General features: G+C 36.9%; 1 protein-coding gene across 5 annotated transcripts in view; it reads left to right on the forward strand.

The window, feature by feature from the left end:
* LOC136877494 (chromodomain-helicase-DNA-binding protein 6) overlaps positions 1-12,381 on the forward strand; it is a 703,291-nt gene that overhangs the window by 582,219 nt on the left and 108,691 nt on the right. For all 5 annotated transcript variants that reach the window (XM_067151592.2, XM_067151593.2, XM_067151595.2 and 2 more), the window contains one exon: positions 10,274-11,435. In XM_067151592.2, the coding sequence (XP_067007693.2) occupies positions 10,274-11,435 (1,162 nt within the window). The remainder of the gene's footprint in view (positions 1-10,273; positions 11,436-12,381) is intronic.

Here is a 12,381-nt window from a genome sequence, read left to right on the forward strand (position 1 = left end):
GATGTATTGTTGAGTTTTTTTTTTTTTTTTCAAATTGTTTACATAAATTTCTGCCAAAATTTCAGAGATTGGGGATCTCATAGGGAGTCCTTTCTGCAGGTAAATTGTTATTAAATGTAAAATAATAATTATTATTGAGAGCAAACTTCAGAATATTTAAAATTCTTCTATTTCGTTTTTACCTAAAAGGTTATGTTGGTTCAGGTTGTCTTTAATTATTTAACTAATTGTTTTTTCACGTCAACTGTTCTAAATATTCTATAGGAGCACAATTACTTACTCAATTATATTGAATTGTATTATATTTATCTCTATACTTACTTTCCCACAACCAAGGAAAATAACTGGATCGTCAAGCTATTCTCCATTTTACTTTGGCGTTTGAAACCACAGTGCCTGATATTGAATGTGTCGCGCTGATCACCGGGAGCTGGCAAGTTGCTTCAATGAATCTGCTCGTCTTCAACTCCTACACGAATATGAACCTTTGTATGTGTTCGATTGTGATGTGACTTTATGCCTGATAGTGTTTAAATAACTGGCTTTGAACAGTTCTCCGCTATTCGTAATCATTGTGGGACTTTGCCTAGCGCTGCGTGTGCCTTGCTGCTGCTAAGAGAATTGCGCACTGTTTTTCTTTTGAATGACTTGTATTTTACTTCTTTTAAGTTTTACAGCATCTACCCCCGTTCATTTCCTTTTCATATTGCCTCTTCTACTGATCCTATGCATTGTTTTCCATTTCTTAATCGGCTGATGATGACCTGGACTAGGGTCGAAACCGGTACCATTTCTAATATTATTAAATGAGAATGTAATTCACTACATTTCTTATTCTTTGGTATTGAATAGGTGGAATCTCCTTATCAATTATTTCAATTTTAATTGTCTTTAACTAGGTTAATGGTTTCAGCTATGGGAATGGTAGTGTACATGTTCGTAATATCAAACGATTGCTTAGTGTGATTTGGATTTAAGTTTATTATTTGTGATGTTACTGAATTCTACGGAATTTTTTGACAGAGGTTCTACTCGAAAATGTATAAAATATTTAGCCAAGAATTTTAGTATGAAACGAGAAACATTGTAAGTAGGACTACTTATAAAATATAAGTTTGGCCGGATTGCAACATGTGTCTTTGGGAGAGATCTAGCAGTGGTGAGTAGTGGGATTCATTAAAAAAGGTTTGGAAATTTATTGTTCATTGAAAAGGGTTTGTCTCAATGCATTCACCATGTGAGGTTGCAGATAAGGATGAAGTTGACAAGTTTTATGAAGCATCGAGTGACATCGTGGTCAGGGTCAACAGCAAGGATAGAATAGTGCTAATGGGCGATTTCAAACGAGAGTTGGAAATAGAACTTAAGGATACAAAAGGGTGATTGGTAAATGTGGGGAAGATATGGAAGCTAATGGGAATGGGAAGCGTTTGCTGGACTTCTGTGCTAGTATGGGTTTAGCAGTTACGCATACATTCTTCAAGCATAAGGCTATTCGCCGCTACACATGGGAGGCTAGGGGTACCAGACTTCTAATTCAGAAAATCTGTTAGGAATGTACAAGTTTTCCAGGGATTTTTCGATGAAACAGACCACTATCTCATCTAGTGAACTAAGTATCTCTAGGCCTAGGGTAGAGAAAGTGAAATCTGCCTGCAAACGAATAAGGGTAGAAAATCTCCAGGACGAGGAAATTAGACAGAAGTACATGGATATGATTAGTGAGAAGTTTCGAACAGTAGACAGTAAGCAGGTTCAGGATATAAAAAGTGAATGGGTGGCATACAGGGATGTTGTAGTAGAAACAGCAAGGGAATGCCTAGGAACAACGTTGTGTAAAGATGGGAAAATTACAAGATATTAGATTCATTCCGTATTGACGGTTTTCACTTTACAATGGCGAAAAATGAGAGTATTCTCCTGTTCAATACATCATATATTCCGTCATTAGACAGAGCAAACAAATTCAAACATGTTTCGGCTCGCTTGAGCCATCTTCAGTGAAAAAAATTAGGGGTGTTGGAATAATTTACATAATATAAGTTGAAAAAATGCTATTAAAAAACGCAGTTTTTAGTTTCAATTATTATTTTAAATTAACACCTGTTTCACTGAATTTTTTCGCAATAAGTTGTTTTTTGCTCTGCATATTGATGTAAATATTGTATATTTGTGCTAATTTTGTTTCCATCTAGGCTCTCCTTTGTTTTTTCATTTGCTCTTTCATTATGTTTTTTAGCATAGGATTGCAACAACTATCGAGGTATCTCATTGATTAGTATACCAGGCAAAGTAGTCACTGGCATCTTGGAAGGGAGGGTGCGATTAGTGGTTGAGAGGAAGTTGGATGAAAACCAGTGTGGTTTCAGACCACAGAGGGGCTGTCAGGATCAGATTTTCAGTATGCGTCAGGTAATTGAAAAATGCTACAAGAGGAATGGGCAGTTGTGTTTATGTTTCGTAGATCTAGAGAAAGCATATGACAGGGTACCGCGGAAAAAGTTGTTCGCCATATGGGGGACTATGTAATTAAAGTTATATTATTAAAATGAGTCAAAGGCATTTATGTTGACAATTGTGCTTCAGTGAGAATTGATGGTAGAATGAGTTCTTGGTTCAGGGTATTTACAGGGGTTAGACAGGGCTGTAACCTTTCACCTTTGCTGTTCGTAGTTTACATGGATCATCTGCTGAAAGGTATAAAATGGCAGCGAGGGATTCAGATAGGTGGAAATGTAGTAAGCAGTCTGGCCTATGCTGACGACTTGGTCTTAATGGCAGATTGCGCCAAAAGCCTGCAGTCTAATTCGACGGAATTGAATGTCAGATCGGCGATACAAAGCTAGAACAGGTCGATAATTTCGAGTATTTAGGTTGTGTGTTCTCCCAGCATGGTAACATAGTGAGTGAGATTGAATTAAGGTGTAGTAAAGCTAATGCAGTGAGCTTGCAGTTGCGATCAACAGTATTCTGTAAGAAGGAAGTCAGCTCCCAGACGAAACTATCTTTACATCGGTCTGTTTTCAGACCAGCTGTGCTTTATGGGAACGAAAGCTGGGTGGACTCAGGATATGTTATTCGTAAGTTTGAAGTGAAAGTAGCGAGAATGATTGCTGGTACAAACAGGTGGGAACAATGGCAGTGGGGTACTCGGAATGAGGAGATAAAGGCTAATTTTGGAATGAACTCGATAGATGAAGCTGTGCGCATAAACTGGCTTTGGTGGAGGGGTCATGTGACGCGAATGGAGGAGAATAGATCACCTGGGAGAATAATGGTCACTCTTATAGAGGGTAAGAGAAGTAGAGGGAGACCAAGACGATGATTGTTAGACTCAGTTTCTAACGATTTAAAGATAAGTGGTATAGAACTAAATGAGGCCACAGCGCTAGTTGCAAATAGAGGTTTGTGACGACGTTTAGTAAATTCACAGAGGCTTGCAGACTGAACACTGAAAGGCTTAATAGTCTATAATGATAATGTATGTACGTTGAAAAGGGTTAAAATATTATTTAAAATTCCTTTAAGCCTTCTTTTGAATTTTATTGGTGGGATCTTTAGTTATGACGGTGAAACTCTTATCCGAAAGGAAAAGTTCTCGTTTACTGACTTAATCATTCTTGTTCATTAGAACCATTGTTTTTCCCTTATCTGCCTTTGTAACTATTATGTCATTATTTATTTTTATTTTTTTCTTTCAATTATGAGATGTGTTTAGTTGGGATTCTGAGTTTTTTTAACATGGTTTTCTGTGAATAAATTCTGTGTTTTTTCTTTGTTTCACATCTAATTTCATCTTCTTTCACATAGGGTAATTTGCTGATGGCCAATTCCGATTGCAGTACTGTGTTCATTATGTTTGTTTGTGTTAGGAAAGTTGACCCAGTTTTTTTTTTTTCCTTGCTGAGGATTTCATTTAAATCTAAATTGGAGAGATTCATAACTTGTGAATCAATTCGTGGTTGACTTATTGTTTATGTTGGAGAGTATGAACGTTCTTTGAAAGGGATGCCGAATTGTTGGCTTTCAAATTTCTTAGCTTTTTATTCAAAGTGTCTTTTTTTAATGATCTGAAATAGTCTTAGATTAAAATGTTTTTGAAAAGAATCCCATCCCAATGAGGCTAAGGAAAGAGGAGCTGCTAAATGATCGTCATACAGTTTTGCATTGAAACAAGATTTCCTTTTATAAAGAAACTTAATTTCTCTTCTTATACGCAATGTGTTGACTTTTGATTGTGTTGCAGAATTCTCAATAAGATGAACACTTAGAAAACAAGAGAAAGAGACTAGTGATTTTGTCACCTTCAGTTTCAGCATCAGTAACCTATACAAAATCTCAAACATTTTTACAAAACAGAACCGCATTGTTGCGTTTAGAACTAACAACACTACTTTTCTATACCAAACACACTTAGCAAATCCGACGAACATTTGCAATCAGGCTACAGGTTGACATGCAACCAATGCAACGCCAGTTGTATCGGACAGACTGGGTGGAACTTTCAAATCCTGTACAAAGAACATTTTAATGCAGCTAAATACAGAAGATTTTCCGTTATGAGTGAACACATGAAAGATCACAATCGCTCATTCTCTACCATATATAAAGATCTACATATCCTACATATAACCAAAAAGGGATCTTTATTAAATATTTTAGAATATATTTATATAAACCTCAGTCAAAAATCCAATCCCATCCATAATCTTAACGAAATCCAAGAAAAAACAAACATCCTGGTTGATACAATAATTGAGAAAGATCTGAAGCAAAGCTCAATCAAGTCTGTCGCAAAATGCATTACTGGTCCATCCTCCCAGCCTTCCAATTGCTCTCCCTCCCCTCACCTGCTGTTTCCCCCACCCAACGCAACATCAGAACGGTCACCAGTCAGTGTGGAGGTCAACACCGACCCAGCCTGATCTATACAAGCACAGGGCTGGAGGAAAGAGTAATATTTTGCGTCTCTTCATATTATCTTTTACTTCTGTTTCATTTTTTCATTCTTACACTCGGCTTTTTGTTTCCACTTTTAGATCATGGAAATACTTGATTCTCCATGAAGAAATGTGACGGATGTTTAAAACTTCATTCCGTTTCCGGAAGCAGGGCAAATAGAACAACATTTAAGTCTTAACAATTTTAAGTTTTTCCCTCCAACCAACCATGGTTAGACGCACACCTGTTACAACTAAATTCGTCAAGATTGGAGCTGTGTACAGTTTAAACATAGATTTTCATTGCATTTGTTGATTGTATATTATCTCAAGTTTCTTTTATTTATCACTGCTTTTGTATATGTCTTTCATCTTTGTGTTATTTTAGCTGATAATAGGTCCAAATTTGTCCTATGTAGCTTTATAGACAGGCTATTTATCAAATAGCAAACATGTATTGAACAGGTGGACTTCATACAATTAAATTAATTTAGAATTTTATCTTAGATATTTAATCAGTATGGAACCGGAATGAAGTTCATTACTTGTAATATTAGCAGTACCTTCTCCACCTGGTAATTTAAGTGATGAAAATGAAAGCAGTTCCTTGCAATTGGATGCTGAAGAAATGGATTTCGAGCCACACAAGATCATCAGCTTGTATTTTGCAGGCCTACAAATTTTTTTTAATCTTCTGCATCAGTTGGGAGAGAATGGATATTATCCTAGCAAGTGGCACTTTTCTTTGTCTCTTCCAAAAGAAGTCTTAAGGCTGTTTTGCTTCATAACAGCTACATTCCATAGCACTTGCATATTCCACAGAGCTGTCCAAAACATATGAGACATTAAAGTTGGTGCTTGAAGGAATTAAATATTACGAGTATGTGTGGCAAATTTGCTGTGATGTGAAGGCCATTGGATTGCTGCTGAGACAAAAAATAGACTACACAATATTTCCCTGTTTCTTATGCAAATGGGATAGCAGGGTACAAAATAAACATTGAGATACTGTACATTGGCATGAACGGGAGCAACTTCAACCAGGGCCCAAAAATGTCTTGAATGTAAGTCTTGTTGACCATGAGAAAGTTTACTTCAATCCTTTCACATCAAATTGGGTGTGATGAAACAATATGTTAAGGCATTAGACAAAAATAGTCCATGCTTCAAATTCCACATGAAAGGCAGAGTACTTGACGGACCAAAGATTCATAAACTGGTGATGGACAAAATTTCCTGGTAACATCTAGGACCTTCTATACAAAGAAATTGTAAGAATTATGTTGGACAGTTTTAAACAAGTCGGTTGTAATATGAGCCTAAAGCTTCATTCGTTAGTGTCACATCTGTGACTACTTCCTCCAAACTTAGGAGCCGTTAGTTAAAAACAAGGTTGAAAGGTTCCACCAGGATCTCAAAGATGCAGAACTGTGCTACCAAGGACATTGGGAATATAATTACTTTTGATTGATTGCTCATGGCAACCCTTCCACGGAGTACTCACAAACATCAAAAATACGTAAATTCTACAGGAAACAGCAGAATGTGACAGAGTAAGTGCAAGTAAGATTTCAGTGTATATATCATTTTCTTAGCTTGGTAACTTGTGCAGTTTGTATGTTTTATTTTTATCTCTCTACTCTGTATGCGTAATTCAATCATTACTAAGTATTAAAGTTTTATGTAATGAAAAAATTAAGTTTTGTACAATTGCCATTTAATTAGATGTGATACAGCAAAACAAAATTCATTTTTGAATCCAGCATAACCTGGCCTATTTTAGTTTGTACCATAGTTTCTACAGGCCAGTGTAATTATAATTATTATTCTGTTCGATTTTGGCCACTATGGACCACAGAGTAACAACTACGGTATCCTGGATCATATTTCCCCTCCCCTGGCTTTGATGTTCTGCCAATATAGCTTCATTGGCTTATCTGCTTCCTTCCGAAAAAAGTCACTTTTGAAGATTTCTCTTTCTCGGAAGCCACTGGAGTCTGAAACTGCTTGTCGAAAGTGGTTCCTGGGTGTTTTTTTTTTTTTTGCTAGCGGCTTTACGTCGCACCGACACAGATAGGTCTTATGGCGACGATCGGATAGGAAAGGCCTAGGAGTTAGAAGGAAGCGGCCGTGGCCTTAATTAAGGTACAGCCCCAGCATTTGCCTGGTGTGAAAATGGGAAACCACGGAAAACCATCTTCAGGGCTGCCGATAGTGGGATTCAAACCTACTATCTCCCGGATGCAAGCTCACAGCCACGCGCCTCTACGCGCACGGCCAACTCGCCCGGTGGTTCCTGTTTTTGATGTCTTCATGACTAATACCCATTCTCTCCATAAACCACCTGGGAACTTTTTTTTTTTCTTTTTTATAATTTCTGTGTATTGCCCCGTATTTACCCTGCCAAACTCAGCGAGCATATGAGAGATCCCAAGGTGGACCGTTCGTTTGTTTTTTGTCCCATTTTTAGAGGCATTTAAAGGACAAGGGTTGACGACAATACAAAGGAAAACAATTTAAAAACAGGCTTGACATTTTAAGATATGCACATATAAAATCAAAATTTAACAAAAATATTCTCTTGCTCGTTGCCTGAATGACTCATGAATTTACTATTTAAAAAATAAATTTGTTTTATAAATTCACATTGCTTGATTTTTGTGATAACGTATCTGGAATATTCTGCAAAAGAATAAATAATAAAAATTACCGTTATTTTCTGGCTGTGTAGAATTAAATAAATGGATTAACTCTTTCCTATCCCTGGATAATTGATCTATCCAAATAATATCTATAAATGATCATTGTGGCATCTTTAAACATACTACCAGCTGCATTATTATTCTATTCATAAATATCCTGGGAAAGTTATTATATGAATATTTAGTGTCTGCTGTGGCTTTAAATAAGACTTACAAAACGTTATTTACATTTTACATTGTAGTAATTTTCTTTGCTGGTACTTCCTCATTTTTAGAAAATTGATCGATCTTATTCAGTTCAACTTAATTCATTTTCTAACTGGATTAATTCTGTCACCAATCTTTGTGTTAAGATGTAAACAACAATCCACAATAAAAGAACAAGAGCACTGACAACGCTGGAATAACCTGGCTCACCATGATGAACAAGAGGTCAGATTAAGAACCACATTTCAAATAAATAACACTGAAAAATATTTCTAACTACAATCAGATTCTTTCCATGTATACAGGATACTCAAAATTTATTTACAAAGTTATATCTGAATCCTAGGCTTTATTTTTATTCATGACTTTTAAGGGATAAAGAAGGTTGGATTGCATTGACTGATGACCTATTAATTTCTACATTCGCAACACCTGACATGACTTGTGTTTAAATATGAATTATCACTTAATTGAATCTTACTGTAACATTAACTTTAATTCCATATTATTATTATTATTAATATTATTATTATTAACTTTACTAGCCACATTGGATGACTTGAGTCATTACAACTTTACTTTCTGTTTGGATTTTGTGATTTGCCCAGTACTTTCATTCATTCTGATCATAATTTTCTCAATTTGTCTGAAATCACTATAGCCCTTCTGTATTGCATTTCTGCTGAAAATTTGGAAAGGGTGTTTATTTAATTTTTCTTCTCTGCATCTGCTGTCTTGAGTCAAACTGCTTTGCGATCTTGTGTAATTTTGTGGATCTACTGTATTGCCCTCCTGTCTTCTTTCCAAGATTTCTCATCACTAGTTGTCATAAACGCTGATTTCCTAGTAGTTTCAAGATGTGAATGAAATATTAAATTTTATTCCTTTCATCTTCATTGTGCTGGTGATTGAGTCAATCTCTCAATGGACAGTTTCATTAGGAAGGATTCTCCAGACTCCTTCGACCTGGTGTTTTTTTATTTATGCATGTTCTGATTGCTCTTAATTTTTTCAGTTTAAGGGAGCTGATCAGTTCTTTTGTTTATAGTTTGGAACAGGGTTTCTCATGGGTTTCACAAGCGTAAGTTGTTTACAGGAGAGTTATGGTTTTATATCGTTGGATCTTAATGTTATTTGTATACAATACAAGGCCTATCTGATAAATAAGTTTCCCTATTGTGCAAAAATGACAAGTGGGTTATTTACACTTGTGAAATATTTTATTTTCATTCTACAATTCATACAATACTGGGGGAAAAGGTCCCATTTGAAGTTCTGCACCAAATCCAGAGTCCTTTGAGCTGAATGGCGGCGCGCATTGTCATGAAAGAACCACACTTTCCGAGACAGAATGCCAGGACGTTTTTGTTTGATTGCAGCTCTAAGCTTCATAACGACCGTGCAGTACCTCTCAGCTGTGACCATAGTGCATCGGGGCAGGTAGTCAACCAGCAGAACACCATTACAGTCCCAAAAGACAGTAGCCATAACTTTGCCCACCAAAGCTTATCCTTTTTCGGTGCAGGTTCGTCAGGTTTCTTTCATACCATGCTTTGTGGTTTTGTTCCTGGTGTTGATTGATGCAGCCAGCTTTCATCTCCAGTGACAGTGCAGGAAAACTGTTGATCTCCCTGTGTTTTAAGCATTTGCAGGAAAACTCAGGCCGCCTCGATCCGTTGCTGCTTGTGAGCATCAGTAAGCAAACGTGGGACCCATCTTGCACAGACTTTTTGATACTGCAAGACATCTGACAGGAGCGTCCAATTTCCATACCAGTAGGCAGTCGATTCATTATCTCAACAATGCTGACACGTTGATCTGCGTCCACCACATTCCGAACTGCAACAATGGCTGCATTGCTTGTAGCAGTAATGGTCCTGCCGCTGCACTCTTCATCATGCACATTTTGCCGTCCTTCCAGGAACCATGAACGCCAGTGGCGAACCATTTGGATGCTCATGAATCCTTCACCATAAGCACTCACTAAATGGCGATGAATATTGATAGCTGTTTCATTTTTTGCCGTGAGAAAGTGAATAACAGAACGGAGTTCACAAGCGGACATGCTTTCAAGTGGTAGCTCCATGGCAGATGGCGCCGTACTGGCGAACACGGAGCAAGCACGTGCTGTTGAAGGTCAAGTGCAGCCAACCTACCCCAATGAAAGTTCCTACAGTACCAACTTAATTTTAAAACATGTGGTTTGCAGAGAAAAAAACAGGGAATCTTATTTATTGGGTGGCCTTCGTAATTTTTTTTTTTTTTTTTTTTTTTTTTGGAAAATTTCATGTTTCTTAACAGCTAGCATTCAGTTCCAGATGTAACAGTCTTAAGGATAATGTAGCTTTTGGTTTTATCTCTAGTGAATATTTGTTACTGTATTGTAATTGTCATGTATAATTTTCTTTGTCTTTTTAATTTTAGGCATGGTTTGGGGAGAACTGAATACTTCATTTTGAATGATCCAGAATTGTCCTTCATTGATGTTTTGAAGAAGCATTTGGCTCTTGACCAGCCAATACATCCACAGAAAGAAGCTATGAAACTAGAAGAAGAAATAAAGTTTGAGCGTCCTGAAGATATTCTCAGAATGGACAAAAATGAGATTATTGTGAAATTGGAAAAGGGTGAGGGTACTTTAAAAATTGAGAAAATCGGTGTTAAGAAAGAGCCAAAGAGTAATGTAGATAAGGATATTGTTAGAGATAACACAGAGGCCATTGTAAAGGAAGAAAAGAATGAAGTAGAATTTACTCTTGTTGCAAACAACATCAAGACTGAAGTGTCGGACATTTCTGATGCTGTGATGACATCCTCCAAAGAAACAGAAGCTAAGTCTGAGGTAAAGAATGAAAGAAATATGGATTGTATCGAACTGAAAACCCTGCAAGATGAGGAAAAATTACCTAAAAGTGGAAGTGAGCCTGTAATTGTAGAAAAAGATGTTACCAGGCAGAATATAGAAGAAAGAAATGAACAAGAAGACTGCTTGATAAGAGGAGGAATAAAAGAGGAACGTGACAGTGAAAATACACCAGTTGAAGCATGTTCACAGGAAGAAGCAATGGAGATAGGAGAATGTTGTGATGCAAAGGATGAAGGTGATGTAGATGTTAATAAGAATAAGAAAGATGATGTTTGTAATAATATTCTGAATGAAGTACCTCACGCTGATAATAGTGTTTGTTCCTCTTTAACGAAGGAAGAAAGCATCTCCAGAGGTGAGAATAGTGAACAGAAGAATGAAGATGCCGTTTCAACTGAAGAATTGAAGAGTAAACCTGATGAAGATACCAGGGACACTGGTCTTTGTGAGGAAGAAATTGCAACTGATATTGTCGAAAATCAGGGTGAAATGAAGGCAGAAACTGAAGGAGATCCAAAAAAGAAATCTCAAACTGCAGAATTAAAGGCAATGTTTCCTAATTTGGAAGTGATTCATCCATTATCTAGACTGGCTGAGATTGACACATTTGTTTTGGGGGGTAGACAACCCAACACCAGTAATCTTCCTATAGATTACAGTGAACCAACGGTTGCACAGTTGCTGGCACAGAGCTACCAGAACCCTATCAAATGGCCGAAGGTAAGTTTATTCTCTCATTATTTTTTGTCTTTTAAATCATTAAGGAGAAAATACCTATACTGGACTAGGAATAATGTAGTATACAAATACACTTAAAAGATGGAAAGACAGGAACGTACATAATGGATGGACATAATGACAGGTCAATGCAGATGGAAGGAGGAATAGGCTGGGAAAACTGGGATAAACAAATACCTGCCAACTTTCCCGATTTAGGCAGGAGACTCCCGATTTTCGACAGTTCTTCCCGCCTCCCGATTTCAGCCTATTTTTCGATGAACTGAAAACATTTGTTTTCAAATCCCGCAATTTCAGCTTTTTTTCGCCAGTGGCCGGGCTTCACTCATTGGCCACTTTCAAACGAAACATCGACGTATATTAATGCGAGAAATTGCGCGAATGCGATATTTATTGAAACCTGTATATCACGACGCATATATCGTTTATCCATCTCTCGTTCTTGCGTGCTATGTTCATGTTCGTTCACATCATTATAGTTGATTTCATTCTCTTTGGTCAATTCTGGAGACTAGTTGCTAGATATTGAGTCTTACTTAGTAATTTAGTGACAGAATTTCAATGAAAACAACTAGTGACTTTTCTAGAGATTTTAGGAGCCATCTAGAGACAATTCTGACTAATCTCATTGTAAATAAAATAAGAGTATTGTCTCTACATTGCTCAGAATTTAAAAAGAACAGTATCTCCGTACCGGTCGTAACCATAGTAACAAGGGGAAATGCGCATTTTAATTTTCCGTAATTTCTGACTGTCTGTCTGTATGCATGTATGTACGTATGTATGTGTGTATGTACACGCTCATCATGAGAAAACGGCTAAAGAGAATTTAATGAAAATTGGTATGTAACGACGCGCATCGGGGAATAAATCGCTACTACTGATACGTAACACACTGGATCATGGTAGAATTCCAGCTATTCGATCC

Source organism: Anabrus simplex, chromosome 7 (genome assembly GCF_040414725.1).
Source record: "Anabrus simplex isolate iqAnaSimp1 chromosome 7, ASM4041472v1, whole genome shotgun sequence".
NCBI lineage: Eukaryota > Metazoa > Arthropoda > Insecta > Orthoptera > Tettigoniidae > Anabrus > Anabrus simplex.